The sequence below is a fragment of the Xenopus tropicalis genome, chromosome 6, assembly GCF_000004195.4.
Source record: "Xenopus tropicalis strain Nigerian chromosome 6, UCB_Xtro_10.0, whole genome shotgun sequence".
Lineage (NCBI taxonomy): Eukaryota > Metazoa > Chordata > Amphibia > Anura > Pipidae > Xenopus > Xenopus tropicalis.
The window spans coordinates 48,156,297-48,172,346 of NC_030682.2; the positions used below are offsets into that span (position 1 = coordinate 48,156,297).

Below are 16,050 nucleotides of genomic sequence, written 5' to 3' on the forward strand. Positions count from 1 at the left end.
ACCTCCTTACCTGCCGATTCAGTCCTGAATGGTGTGTGGCGGATCTTACGATGTTTCGTGCGACCGATGGTCGCACGAAACATCGTCGGATCGCCACGTGTATGGCCACCTTTACAGACCAAGTGGAAGTTAGGAAATATGGAAGCATACAAAATATTTGAGAAAACACTAGTTCCCTCACAAATACAGAGTTAAGGCAGCCATGATTAGGAAGGTATTAAGTTACAGTACAAAGATTATAAATAAAGAAAACGTATATAGTGCCAAATTATTATGCAGCTCTTTGTAGTGAATGTACCCACTACCATCAGTTCTGGTCCCAGAAGAACCTATATTCTAATTTACCTATAAAGTCACACACACAAGTGAATTTTAACAGGAGCCAAGAAACCATAGCACCCAGAGGAAAACAAAGCAAACCCAAGGAGACCATGCAAACTGCAAGTATAATTTGTGTTCTAGGTGACAATAACACCCACCTCTGTGCTACCATATCATAACATGTATAAGGCACATAAGCCATGTGTACTTTCTTGGTTTGGGTATGCCTTTATCCTCTACAATGTAAGAAACTAAGCAAAAAGGAGCTGTCTTGCAAACACTGGGCAAAAGTTAATCAGTCTTTTTTTTTTTCTAGAACAGGTGTTTTGTTGTTTTTTTTCTTCTTCTTTTAAATGCAAACAAAACAAAACAGTATATATATGAGTGTGCAAGCAAAAGTCCTCTAATTCCTCTAAAGTTCTAATACCAAAGGGTAAGAGATGGATTCAGCACTATGGTTTAAAAACCCCTAAAGTGAAATTCAGTTTAGGGAGAAGCCATTACTTTAATAGGTTTATTACTTTAATCAGTTAACAATTAATGCAATGTAGTTGTCAGAATCACATTAATACATCATTCAGACAATTACCATAAAACAAAAATATTATTTTCTTATATAACAGCATTAGAGTCATGCTAGGCAAGCTTCCTGCAGTAGAAGGTTATAAACAGATAAATCCATGTTAGAATACTGCCATCAAAACATTTTTTACTGGTGCGTCAAAAAACATATTTGAAGATAATTATAACAAGATTTCTCTAGAAAAAAATAACATTTTGCAAGCAGCAGCAATTTCAACTTGTGACTATTTTTAATACTTATAATTGTATAACAGTCAGCTCTTACATTAGCAGACATTTGCACTGCACCATGAAAGCCTGTAGTAAAATTACATTAAAAAATGTGATGACAGTATCTCAACATTAAGAGCAAAGAAATGGAATTAAAAGCCGCAGCCCAGAATTAGTAAATATAAGCACAGTCTTTGGTAAGCCATTAAAATTATTTGATTATCAAGACCGTTTGAATCCGAGAAGTTCAGGCCATAAGCTACAAGGCTGAAATGATTAGCATGTGTAAGCAATTAAATCAAAATATGAATGTAAGCAAGTTTATAGATGTCTGCAAAATATGGGCTGTTGCTTTAAATTGAAACAAAATTGGCAAGAAAGATTGTGAAAGCAAGGCAGGTTAGAATAAAATGCTTTTCACAACTAATCTCACCGTTTCGTTCATGCAAGTGAGTTTCAGAATGTTTCTTGCCTATGTCAGCGAAGGATCGCACCAATGGAATGCGGTTACTTAGCTTCTTCTCATTTTGGTGGTGATGCCTTTTTAGGAGAGCTTCTCGAACTGGCTCTCTCATGGATTCATCCATCTGACCAGACGCAGTCATGTTATCCAACAGCATATCTGCCAGACACCATTAACACAGAAACAGAACAAGGGGAAAAAAATGGAATGTTATGGATTAAATGACACAGCATTATCAGGTTCCTGCCTCAGTTCTAAAAGTCATTGTGGAAGGGGATGTAATAAAAGTTCCAAATAGAAAAATATGCGCATAAATAAGAATAAAAATATATCTTAATTATTCTCCTTTACACAGCAATTACATTGCAAATTTTAATTGTGCATAATGCACTTATAAGGAATGCTAGAAGTGGGCATAAACTTTGGAGCAAAAATAACTTTTTTTTCCACAGTTTTTATTTTGTAATTTTATTAAACAAATTAAAACAAAATGAAGTAAATGAATTCTGCTAGGTATATAGTTTCTGCTGTATAATTTACACATTATTTGTGTCAGTATTTTGCAGGGCCACAGTGGCTGTTGTAGATTAGCTTATCACTCAGGTATACCTAAGTGGGAGGTTAGTCTGGGTCTCTTGCAGAGCCTATGCCCACGCCTAATCAACTCCCTCCACCATCTCGGGTAGTTCCAGCCATTGACCCCATACATTTATGAATTTGTATGGGCATCCTCTTGCCAAGTAGACTGCCTTGTACAGGGAAAGGATGGCATTGATCATTTTTTCCATTGGGTCAAGTTTAGGGGTCTACTTGCTTTCAATGTTAAGAGGATTGCTTTTTTAGCACAATACAGCATTTGCAAATAGAACAATCTCTGGTAGGTCTTGAGAATGAGTAGCTCAGTAAGACCCATTAAGCATAATTCCAGGGAGTATATGTTGGGGATGGCAAACCTAGTGTGTATGAAAACATGATACAGCATACCCACATCTGCTTCACATTTGTTGCAAGTATCTGAAGTACCTGGGTATATTTTAGCTAGTCTATAAGGTGTTAAGTGTACTCTATGGAGAAATTTTATTCGTATCAGTATGGAGAAATTTTATTCGGATCAGTCTGTCTCTATTTGAAATTGTTAGTTTGTGGACTTGCTCCAGTATTCCTTACCAGGCCTCCTCATCCACGCCTAGGATTTTTGCACCCCATTTCAAGTGTACTTTACTAGTGCGTGCATCAGGGGACTTAACTAGAATGGCATAAATCATTATGTTCCAGTGTACTCTGCACAAAATACTCTGGCCTGGAACGGAGTCTGAAAAGCGTGCTGTAGCTGAATATATTTGAATTGCACATGGGTTGGTAGTTGATATGTAACCTTGAGCCCCTGAAATGGCTTCAGTTGTTGCCTATCCACCAAGTATTAAATTCCCACAAAAGCCAAAAGTCTTGCTTCTGGGACTGACTGTAAATGTGGGAGCTTTGAATTTCCCCAAAGGTGTGTACCTGGGGAACATGTATCTGCCCTGGGCTAATATTTTTTGAGATATATCCCAAAGATGCAAATGACTGCATTCATTGTAGTAGTCTTAGGAAAGACTGAACTCTCCCCTCTGTACAAGTGGTTGGCATAGTCCACTTTCACAAGGAGTGCCTGATTATCAATCTCTAGTGGCAGCCATCAATGCGCATCTGCCAGTTGGGAGGCATGATAATAAAGTAGAAAATTTGGCAATGCTAAGCGCAAAGGGATAAGTGTTTCCACTGTGCATATTTCGCCAGAGAGAATGCTGGGACAAAGGTAGGTAATTCTGGAGGCTGTTTAGAGTAATTTTACTGATTAAGTTAAGTTATGTTGCTTCCTATTGGTTGAAATCAGCTTGAACCTTTATTACAGGACTTGCAGCAATTCTAATGCAATATAAATCAATAAGGCATTTGCAAAAAACAGTAAAATGTTTCACTCATTACCAGGGATGCACTTCTTTCTGAAATTCAACAATTGTCCAGAACTAGAGGTACGATACAACAAAGACTTTTTTTTTTTTGCTGTAAAATTAGAGTTGCACATCTGTTTGCCAAAGATACATACATTATAGTGAAGTAATATGTGATTTTGCCCCATATATTGGTTTCCCCTTTTGCCACCCTCAGTTTAGGTGCTATTCCTTTTGTAACAAACACTCTTGCCAAACATGTTTTAATTGGTAACATCTCAAACTCACTGATATCACCCCTACAAGACACCATGAAGCCAATTTAGAGGGATATGGTCATGATTTTTATGGTATACTTTGTATTTCTAAATTACACTGTGTACATAGCAAATAATTCACTCTACAATTACAAAATGTATTCTTGAACCAACAAATGTATTTTTTTAGTTGTAATATTGGTGTGTAGGCAGCCATCTCAGTGCATTGTGCCTGAGTCGGAGCTTTCAGAAGGAGCCAGCGTTACATATTAGAACTGCTTTCAGGTAACTTATTGTTTCTCCTACTCCCATGTAACTGGAGGAGTCCCAAGCCAGACTTGGATTTCTTACTATTGAGTGCTATCCTAGTATCTACTGGGAGCTGCTATCTTGCTACTTTCCGATTATTCTGCTGGTCGGCTGCTGGGAGGGGGGTGATATGACAAACTTCAGTCACACTTTACTGCTGAGCTGTACTTTGATCAGAGCACAGGTAACAGGCGGTTGCACCCTGGGAAATGAAAAACATTGCTAGCCCCCTCTGAAATTTCAAAATTAAATAAAAAAAAAAAATCTGCTTGCATTTTTAAAAAATGGATTTCAATGCAGGATTCTGATAGAGAAACTCTATTATATGTCTTGAAAAAAAAAAAGAGACATGTTTTCCCATGACAGTTTTCCTTTAAGAATATGGCTGTAAAAAAATGCACCAATGCAGCTGGCGACAGAAAATCATATTAGATCAGTCTGCTATTAGAAGTTGTAGCAGTCTGATAAAAAAAATAAATTCTGTCAAGTGCACTGGTGCAATACACGATTGATCTTTTTTGAAATAAAACTCTGTGTTGCTGGTCTTTTTTGGATATATATTATACACATACATACACACAGTTACAGACAAAATAATTTCAATATCTACCTGACATTTCTTCAATTGTGTTGGCTCTCATATCCAGCATTATTGTGCCATTAAGTATGCAGCTTCTTAGCTCAAACAGACTGTGCAAAGAAAGAGTTGCCACATATGGCTTGCTCCACCTGTCTCCGCCATCTTCTACATCTTCTTCAAATTTGAGCCACCTAAAACAACATTTTACCAAATATTTTTTAATGCGGAGATTACCAGAGTGTGTTAAGATTTAGTATGTAAACCGTTAGTGTGGAGACTAGCCCCTTTGCTGCTAGGCTGGCCCAAGCACCTGTGTTAATAGAGTGCATCTATTGAGCAAAATAGTTCTTCAAATTAGGTGCAGATGTTTACTGACGGAACAGAATGCATTTCGCAAAAACTACACTGCATAGCATCTGTATGAGGCCAAAACACTGGCCTCGACCACTGAAATTTAGTGGGGCTCATCCATATATCCATCAGGCTAGATAAAAAAATCCCCATCAGGCTCACATTTTTGGCAGAGGCTTACTGGTCACTGCAATAGATTACTACAAAAGCAATGTCAGGTGGGCAATGGCGGAAAGGTTTTCTTTAAACTCCACATTTTAAAATACATTTTAAAAGTATTTACTATACAGATACAGAACTAAAATTGCAGTTTAGATTGTAAAAATAAATAGGCCTTATTACTGTTAGATAGAGCTTGGCAAAAATTAACTGCATACACAAATTTGTAAAAAAAACAAAAAAAACAAAAAAAAACAAACAACTTTTTCTTGGTGTACTCATTGGCTAGCCTCCTGAGATTATTTCCAAAGATGAAAGCCAAAATCTCAGTCAGATGGCTCAAAAAAAGATAACATGTGAAATGATAAATAGGCTAAATTAATGAGAAACTGTAAGGCAAGTATATATTTTTAGGAATGGGGGGTATAGTGTCTTAGGGGATATCAAAAAGCATGGGCACATATTTCATTGTTGCCATTTTAACATTTTTTTCCTAGGTTATTAGAAAAACTGGCCTCTAGAAACACATCTTCTATGATGCTGAAAAACTAATGACACGGTAGTTATTTCCTATTCAGAAATGTATATTCTTTTAGCGATTCTTTAAGAAAACCAAGGAAATAATCTTATCTGAGTAACATATATTAAATTAAGACTGGAAATTAAGAGGCCTAACACCATCACCTTGCAGTTTCCTTCCATTCACATTCCTCACCATCCCGGAAACACAATTCATCCATTTCTGTGAAAAGGTCATGAGGAATGTGCTCTTCATCATCATCTTCAGTGCCAAGAATAAACTGCACACGCTGGGAAGGGGTGTCTGAAAAGCAGAAAAGGATGAGCATTAAGAAAATGGATCACTTGTGAATTTGCTTGTAAGTGTTTAAAAGTATTGTCACATACATACAGAAGGGAGGCATTTTTTATTCATATAATGAAACACACAAATTTAGCATGGTGGGCACCATTTACAGAATATCTGAAAAGTCTTCCAATGACATACACACGGGTAAGAGAGGTTGCAGAGCGTAGTAACATCTACAGTACAGGATACTCATGACATCACTTGATTATGCAGAAGGACCAACTTTTTTGGCTTGTTAACAACCTGATGATATGACCTAAAATAATGCATGGGATTCCATGGTGTTTAGAAACCCAAAATGAAAGAAATACTAACATGTCAATAAGAACCCTTAAACCCAGAATGGCTGCTGCAGCTGGCATATACTTACAGTGATGCTTGAAGTATAAGTAGAAGTTCATGAACCATTTCAAATGTTCTATATTTTTATATGGATGTGACCTAAAACATCATCTAAGTCCTAAAAGTAGATGAAGAAAACCTAGAAAACATTGGAAAAAATGATCCAATAACGTGTGTGTGGAAAAAGTAAGTGACCTGTGCTCTCAGTATTTGGTGTGACCTCCTTGTTCAGCAATAACTGCAACTAAACATTTACGGTAACTGTTGATCAGTCCTGCACTCGGAGGAATTTTAGCCCATTCCTCTATTCGGAACAGCTTCAGCTCTTGAATGTTGGTGGGTTTCCTCACATGAACCGCTCGCTTTAGGTCTTTCCACATTTCAATTGGATTAAGGTCAGGACTTTGACTTGGCCATTTCAAAACACTCCCTATGTTCTTATAACAATTCGACTTTGTGTTTAGGATCATCGATGAGTTCATGGACAGGTGTCTGACATTTTCCTTTACATTTCTCTGGTACAGTTCCCAATTCATTGTTTCATCAATGATGGCAAGCGGTCCAGGCCCAGATGTAGGAAAACAGGCCCAAACCAGAACAATCCCACCATATTTCATAGATGGGATAAGGTTCTTATGCGGGAATGCAGTGTTTTTCTTTCTCCAAATGTAACACTCCTCAGCCAGATCTATTTTGGCTTCATGGGTTCACAAAACATTATTCCAGTATCATCCTAGTTTGTCCACATGGTCTTTAGCTAACTGTAGACAGTCAGCAATATTTGGGGGGGGAAGAGCAGTGGCTTTTTCCTTCTACCCTGCCAAACACAAAGGGGTATATTTATCACACTGTGTAAAAAGTGAGGCATTACCAGTGATGTTGCCCAGGGCAACCAATGCAAGGCATCTTATTGGTTGCTACGAGCAACATCATCAGTAAAGCTTCACTCCACTTTTTACATAGCATGATAAATACACCCCATAGAAACATAGTTAAGTTGGGTTGGAAAAAAAAAAAAGACCAACGTCCATCAAGTTCAACCGCAAACCCAACGCGCACACAGACTCATACTGACCTAACTATATATACAAACATCAATACTAATTGTAGATTTCAGTATCACAGTAGCCTTGAACATTATATAAAGCATCAAAAGAATCTGCCATCATACAATCCAAATTCCTTAGAGAAAGTCTTAGTAACCTATTCCAGCTTTATGGGCATCAACAACTCTTTTTCCCCGAGACCTTTAGAAACCTTTTTTTGTTTGAGCCATGATACACATCCAATGTGTTGTATATGTGTGATCAAGCTTTGCTGGATACCCTGTTCTTTAAATAAAACAGGGTCTGTTACTCACATCTGATTGTCATCCCATTGACAGAAAACACCAGACTCTGATTTCCCCTTCAAATATTTGTATATGTACATATGATAATCCTATGGATTCACTTACTTTTGCCACACACGTTATTGGATCATTTTTTTTTTTTCAATAAATACAAGACCAAATATAATCATTTTTGTTGTATTTGTTTAAGTTTTTTTCTTCTACTTTTAGGACTTGTTTGGAAATCAAATTATGTTTTAGGTCACATTCATATTTAAATATAGAAAATTGAAATGGTTCACAAACTTTCGAGAACCACTGTAGAGTCAGACACAAACAGGTAGAGAGGGCTATGAAAAGAAAAGGGACACAATGGGGAGAGTCAAGATTCCCATTATGAAATGGCAAAATATCATGCTTAAACAAGGCAAAAAAAATGGTTACCAACAAAACAATCAATTATGGGTCCTTGTCAATAACTTACATCTGCTAGTGGGAAATGCAGTCACCTGGATATTGGCAAGTATTTGTTTGGAACTGATGTATTAATCAGTAATAGGGGCCTATGTACGTTATCAATGGGAACCAAAAAATGCAGGTTCGATCTCTTTTTCTTCAACATTTTTTTTTGTAGTGCTCAGGTTCACAAATTATGTGACTGTGGTATTTCACAACCTTCTAGGGCAGTGCTGTCCAACTGGCGGCCCGTGACCCCCCTCTGTGTGGCCCCTCACCTGTCTGGCTGCTTGATGGCTTACTTTTGAGTACAATTTAAATGGTATCAGTACTGAGATAAACTGGCCCCCTGCATGGTTCTCACCTCAGATTCAGTCTGTAATCCCCCTGTATTGTTTAAAAATGTAATCCCCTGTACTGTTCACACCTTTTAATCTCTGCATTGTTAACCCCCTGCAGTTTTCACACCTCAGGCTGTAATCACCCACATTGTTCACCTGTACACACACCTCAGACATTGTATTTACTGTATGGCACACACAGGCAGCATAGGGTAGGCAGAGTATGGCACAAAGGCAACATAGGGCAGTGAGGGTATGGCACACACAGGCAGCCTAGGGTAGGCAGAGTATGGCACAAAGGCAGCATAGGGCAGGGAAGGTATGGCACACACAGGCAGGGTAGGGCAGGCAGTGTATGGCATGCACAGGCAGCATAGGGCAGGCAGAGTATGGAACACACAGACAGCATAGGGCAGGCAGAGTGCTGCCTATGTGTGCCATACTCTGCCTGCCCTGTGCTGTCTGTGGGAGGTGAACCTGGCAGGGGTTTGTTCTGGGAGTTTGTTAGCAGTTGAAAAGTTTTACCGCTTGCGGAGAAATTGTAGTACGGAGTCGGCCTTCTTGGAACAAGCTATTCTATTGCGTGATAGATTTTTAAATCGTGGCTACAATATGAAGTCATTATCTACGGCATTTGTTAAGGCCTTACAGACAGATAGGTCGAGTTTGTTTCTCGACAAAAACTCTAGTGGGGCTAGGATTAGGGATGACAATTACTTACCTACCTTAACAACAGCTTTTAGCAACCAATTTTACAAAATTAGGGATATATTAAATAATCTCATTCCAGTCCTGTTTAATGATCCGGATTTGGCTATGGTCTTACAAAGAGGTTGTAGATTTGTAGCACGAAAAGCCCCTACATTGGGCAATATGCTTTCCCCTACTTTATGGAGATCACAACCATTGAAGACTACCTGGCTATCTACGACGGGTACATATTGTTGTGGGGCTCGGAGGTGTGTGACCTGTGCCCATATAAAACAGTCTACCACTTTTCAGAGCACAGAGACCCAAAAGTCTTATGATATGTATTTTTATGCCAACTGTAACATACAATATGTTATTTATCTTTTAACTTGTTCGAAATGTGGAGTCCAATATGTTGGCTGTACAACTCGCTCCTTGAAAAGTAGGATACGAGAGAATATCAGACACATTGTTGCAGAGAATAGCAGTAGTCCTGTGGCTAGACACTTTTCACATTGTTGCAGATCAGATGTTTCATTTGTGCAGATTCAGGTAATAGATAGGATCTTTTCAGATGAAAGAGGCTCAGATATGTATGAGAGATTACTGCGCTCTGAAGTTTAGTGGATATTTATCCTTAACACACGTTATCCTAGTGGGTTAAATTCTATTTTTGATGTTAGCTGCTATACTTAAATTTATGGATCCTTTTCTATTTATTCATTTATCTATATATTTCTTGATTTATATCTTATCATTAAATGGTTATTTACTTCTATGTTGACTTATTAATTCATATTTATACCATATATACATGTTTTCAATTATGAAAGGGGTTTGTTTATTCTATATATCATGCGGTTAGGCTGTTTATGGTCTTTTTCCATTAATGTTTTAACATGGAGGGAGGTTGTGGTTTCTTATTGACATGATGTGTCAATCACTGTGATTAGCTATTTAAATCATCCTATGATTATGTGTTTTTGCCTATGAAGAAGTACGCATGTGCACAAAACGCGTTAGGCGTTCTGATTTTAAATGGAATAATAAAGACCTGCTTTTAAGCATACCCCCGTGTCCGGAGCGTTTGGAGTTCTTTTTCGTTTTGAGCAGTTGGAAATAGCCATTAAATGGTCCCTAAGGTGTGTAATTATGTGCTGGGGGTTGCTGTGCTATCTACAGGGCAGGTGGAGGAGGCATATGGATTTAAGGCATATGTCTTAATATGACATAATATAATTAAATCACATATCAATCATGGTTGATATCCCCGCAGTGAGGACCAAGCATTTGGGTATTTGCTGCACTACCACCATTGGGATAAAATGGGTGTGGTTAAAAAGGGGGAGTGGTCAAAACTGGCTTCCATTAGCAGCCCTTCACCATGTATGCTAGAGAAATTCCAGCCCTCGGCACCACAGAAGTTGGACAGCACTGTTCTAGGGACTCAACCCCACAGTATTCACTTATACAAAAAATGATGTTTAAGTCCCGGAAACCCCAAAAATGTGGTAAAGGGAGGACTAAAGCATCAGGCACGAGATTTGACATCTTCTGCATATAGAACATAATAATAACAAAAATAAATGTATCTGATAAAAGGAAAGCCTTGCAAAAATTTTATTTCATTTATATTAATCACAAATATGCATAGGAAGGTTAAATAAACATAGGAGATGCAAAATATATATGTAATATGGGAGATTGACCCTCAAAAGGAGGTAACTTCTTTTATACACTGTACTACCTTCCCAATTTAACTGTAAGCCATACATGGGATAATATTGGTTGCAGACTAAGCTTTGCACAAAAACAGTTTTTTTCCTACAGGTGGTGCTTACACTCACCTCAAGAACAGTAAAGTATATATAGTATAACTATATCTCAAGGATTAAGTCCCAAATTAAGTTTTACAGCCCTAATGAAATTTAACACTAATTAAATCAGGGTTTCTTTTACTTTGGGGATGGGACTCAAACAGAAAAGAAGCTTCATGACCCAACATTTGATTAAAGGAGAAGGAAAGCTAAACCTAGTAAGAGCTAAGTAAGCTTTATCAGAAAGGTCTATGTAAATACAGCCATAAACACTCACAGAAATGCTGCACTGAGTACTCTACACAAAAGAAGACAAGGAATCCTGTGCTTCTTTTGATATACATGTACTTTGGTATCTAACTTCCTTTCTCAGAAAAATCCTTCATTCCAGGTCTGGAGTCTGCTTAGCTCTCTACTCTCTCCCTTCTCCTGCTCCCCCCCCCATAAGAATGTGTGATCTGTGCTACCAACGGCTAGAGCTGCAGCAAGGAGCTACGAGACCAAGCTAAAATGGCAGCTGCTATCTTAAACAAATGGAGGGAGCTTCTAGGGCTATTTACTCAGGTATTGTAAACCTTTCTGCAAAATAAATTTAAGTGTACTAGCTTGCACTAATCTGGCTAATCCATTGGCAGTAAAATGCCAAAATGACTTTCCTTCCCCTTTAAAGTGATACTGACAGCCAATTAAAAAATTTTTTTACACCTGCTGTTGAGTTTTAATTTGTATCAGCTTTAAATTCCTTATAAACTAAATCTCCAAAGTTTTTTCCACTTCATAATTATGGTAGCACGAACTACAGACCCACGGAGCAGCCATGTTTGTTCCCCTCTTCCGGGTTTTAATTGAAATGCCTCCCAAGTGAATAAATATGCCCAATCACAAACCTGCAATGCCCCTTCTGCTTTCTGCTGGTGTGTGACAAGCTCAGCTCCGTTGTCTGTGTGTAATGGGGGGGGAGGAGCAAATGGGCACAAATTGAATCCCTTTGGATATCCCCTACACACCCCAATTCTCTTCTATGGGACACTAAGAAAAGGGGGCAACCGGTGGCTCTATCCTCGATGCATTTTACCCTGACAATTTGTAAACAATGCAAAGCTAAATATCGCTTAGCCAACCCACATCCACTGCTAATACCTCTTTTGGCCAACCCATCTTTCCCTCCTGGTATGTCAAAATAGTTTAAAAAAACAATGGGGCTCACAGGGGCTGTTTAGAATTTATGATTTCATAAACCCACTAATGCATAAACAGTGGACATTTATGGAGATTCAAGACAAATTTCATATATAAATCCATGTACATTTGGTACGACACGCCCATGAAACTCAGTCGCATGTTCCCGGGTACATCCCCACTATGCTGGAGAGGGTGCAGCCAGATGAGCACTCTATAACATATATTATGGCAATGTCCTAAAATTATACCACTATGGAAAGTGGAAAAGCTACTATCCCACATCTTTTTTTAGGGACATCCACTTAGATATTTATAAAACATTAGTTGGCAAACCAATCTCTGATAAAACCTCATCAGAGCAGCGACTTGCAAACTATATCCTAACAGCATCTAGGCTTGTCATTACATCACAGTGGAAAAATCTGCACCCTCCCAAACTAAAAAAAAAAAAAAAAAAAGATATATTAATCAAGGTGAAAGATATGAGGGAAATGGAATATATGACTGCCAATATCAGGGGCGCCCAAGAGAACTGGAAAAAGGTAATGGAAAGATAATGGAAAACATTGACTAAGGGGTATATTTATCATGCTGCGTAAAAAGTGGAGTGAAGAATTACCAGTGATGTTGCCCAGGGCAACCAATCGGCAATTAGATTTCAACGGTTAGAAAATCAAAGCAAAGCATCTGATTGGCTGCTATTTGCATCATCAGCGGTAATGTATTCTCCACTTTTTACACAGCATGATAAATATATCCCTAAGATGCAAATACCAGTTAAAGAGATCAAAAAAATGTTTTCTTCATTGGTGCACAGCAACAACCTTTCCTGTAAAGTGCAATAGTTTAAAACAATATTTACCATAATTGGGAGATTCTCTTCCATCCTCCTTATCGTTCTCTTTCTCTCTTCTTCTTCGATGATGCCTGTGACCCCTATGTCTATGTCGTCTACGACTTTGTCGGGCAAATGGCACGTGAACACCAATGTAAACAGCTCTGTGACCTAAATGCAAAAAGGTTTGTAAAAAGTTTTATTTAAAGAGATACTGACACCAGAAATGAAACCTTTTTTACATCTGTCATAACATTGTCTTTGCATGCTATTTATAATTTTGCCATAAAAGTATTTGTCCAAGCTTTTACATTCCCTATCTGATCCCCCATGTTCTTCTATGAGGGGGCGGCCATATTTGTGCAGCAGTAGGCTGTTAGCATTAGAAGCTATAACTAACAAGCTGAGAAGGGACAGTCAGGTTTTGGGAATTCAAGTAACAATTACTTACAAAAGCAAACCTAGCAGCAAAAAATGATCAACACAACCTATAGGCAACTTTTTATGTAGATTCATATTTTAAAATGTTGTTTTTTTTTCATGTCAGTTTCACTTTAAGAGTAGAGGAAAAACTCTAAATGCTGAAAGTTAAGCAAGCATCAAATTTTTTTATTTTACAAGTACACACAGTACAGTGTGTGTGTATATTTACAGTATAGTGACTCAATCCTAAGCAGCACATTATAAATTAAGGATATGTGCCACCGATTGCACAGAAAACATCATTGTAACCCACCTAAAGTTCATTGCTATTGAATAGACCCTTCAGTCTAACACAAACTAAAAGTGCAACAGCTGCACATTAATGCAATGTGCTCTGAGGCCTGGAAAACCACATGAATGGAGCCATAAGCAGACAATAAATTACAATATGTTTCTGCAAAGACACTAAACAAACACTACTAGATTTTGTATATGGGACATATTATAATTAGGATTTTAAACAGCTATGTAAGAGTTTTAATGATCTGCTTGCTTGTTGAGGTCACCATGTAGTCAGACTTTGCCCTTTTTGGATACCCAAGTCAATCCCCAGTTCTGTATCTGTGTATGGCCAGCATTATCACTATAGTGCATCAATTTGCATGAGAGTATAAGAAATTCTATTATAGAAAGAATGGAAGATAAACCAGTGCCTCTCATTTCATATATTGAATCAGTTATCAGAGACTGCAGAATTCTACCTAAAATAGTCTCTATCAACAGTACAAAAATATAACAGATATCAGGTTATAAATCACAGTAATCAAAACAGTTTTGGAAATGCAGTACATTCTCATATCAGGAGCTTGTGGGAATGGTAAAACACTCGTATAAAATACCACTTTCTCTTTTGCATTCATTTCAGGCATGCTGTTCTACCTTCAAGAGACAAAACTTAATGTGGCATACTCAATTGATACCCTATCACATATATTTTTTTGAGTATAGACTCATTAAGCACTGTTCAGTTGAACGATTTCATGCTTTCTTGGTCTGTGTTAAAATTCTCCACAATAACTAAAGCCTTATTTAAACATCTAGAAAACAATTAAAGGAAAGCTGTAAAAAACTTTTTTGCAAGGGAATGTTCCAATCAGATTAGAAAAGTGAAATGGCCAACTGAATAGACAGGATTATGCCAAGAGTTATGGCACTGACGATATATTAACTTACTAGATTAAAAAAACAGAGATAAGGCTAAGCTACCCATATTGTATTGCCTTAGAAAAGTGATTCTTTAAAGGTCTGTCAGTACCATGAAATGAGTGTCCACGCTTTTCACAGTCACCCTTTAATACAGTAATACTTCTTTTTGACACAAAAGCTGGTTATAAGTTTTCTGAGAAAAATGTTAAAAGCCCTTACTTACCCTTCTCTATATTTACATTCCTCAAGTCCTCATACTGCAGGCCTAGCAAACTAGGACAAGCTTGATGAAATCAAATCAACCAATAAAATTATTGTATGTACTTTCCAAGGGGGTCAGAAACTAGACTGAGGAAAATGTATATTCCACTGTTAGTAACTGCTGTAGGAAATAAGACATGTTCTCATTCAGCTCCTCTTAACATGAAGATACACCACTTCTAACTACTCCAGAATATATTAGCTGTCCTGAACTGCACTTACTTTCCAGCTCCTCCTTCTCAAAATTGGTGTTTACCGTAGAACTGGTCTTCCCCAAGTCCACAATAGCTTCTTCATCATGTCCCTATAAAAACAACATGGTACAAAGTCTGTTAATATATGAAAAGACTCAGAAAAGCAGTAAATTAGACTTAAAACAGTACTATATGGAAAAAATTTTTATTCACAATAATGAATAAGGAAACTTTCTTTGCAGCATTGCACCGTATTGTTTCATGATAACTGAAACAGATTTTGCTCTATAATGTAAATTAGTTCAGCCCATGGCTTCATTTTATGAAAGTTCAATCACATATTTTAGAGAAAAAGCATAGAATTTAAGAACTATAGCAATGATATATTTATATATATGTATGTGATACAAAGAATTAATTATCAGATCTATGGTATATGGGGTGTTTGACAGCCGGTGCACCAAAGTAGGAAACAGGGAAGATCAAAACACCCCCGTCTGGTACATCATCTCTTCCTGCAGAGCTATGTGGGAAAAGTATTTTCTACAACTGGCCATACACACACCAATTTAATTGTACAAAAAGTTGTGTTCCGTGTGGGCTCCAAACTATGGCCTCAATTTTCATGCCATGGGGATTGGTAATTTAATAATATCTGTGCATGTATTGCCTACTTGATGATATCCATTGTGAGTTACAATGTGTTTCTAGCACATACAACTTTTGTACAAATTGTTGTCTGGCATTTATTAATGGCCAAAACATCATCAGATTTGTTATCATACTTTAATTTTACAATTTCAATCTAAATGTTAGTTTTACAGTTCCAAGGTCCATAAATATTTGAACAGAGACAACTTTTTTCTAATTTTGGTTCTGTACATTACCACAATTAATTTTAAATGAAACAACTCAGATGCAGTTGAATTGCAGACTTTC

The 16,050-nt window shown here is 37.5% G+C and overlaps 1 protein-coding gene across 11 annotated transcripts in view; it reads right to left on the reverse strand.

Annotated features, from left to right (window-relative positions):
• slc4a7 (solute carrier family 4, sodium bicarbonate cotransporter, member 7) overlaps window positions 1-16,050 on the reverse strand; it is an 85,658-nt gene that overhangs the window by 40,861 nt on the left and 28,747 nt on the right. For 8 of the 11 annotated variants that reach the window (XM_031903915.1, XM_031903916.1, XM_031903914.1 and 5 more), the window contains exons 2-6: window positions 15,140-15,221; window positions 13,055-13,198; window positions 5,851-5,989; window positions 4,687-4,847; window positions 1,547-1,735 (exon numbers count right to left, since the gene is read on the reverse strand). In XM_031903915.1, coding sequence (XP_031759775.1) covers window positions 1,547-1,735; window positions 4,687-4,847; window positions 5,851-5,989; window positions 13,055-13,198; window positions 15,140-15,221 — 715 coding nt within the window. The remainder of the gene's footprint in view (window positions 1-1,546; window positions 1,736-4,686; window positions 4,848-5,850; window positions 5,990-13,054; window positions 13,199-15,139; window positions 15,222-16,050) is intronic. The other 3 variants (XM_031903913.1, XM_012965550.3, XM_031903917.1) reach the window with 1 other exon arrangement.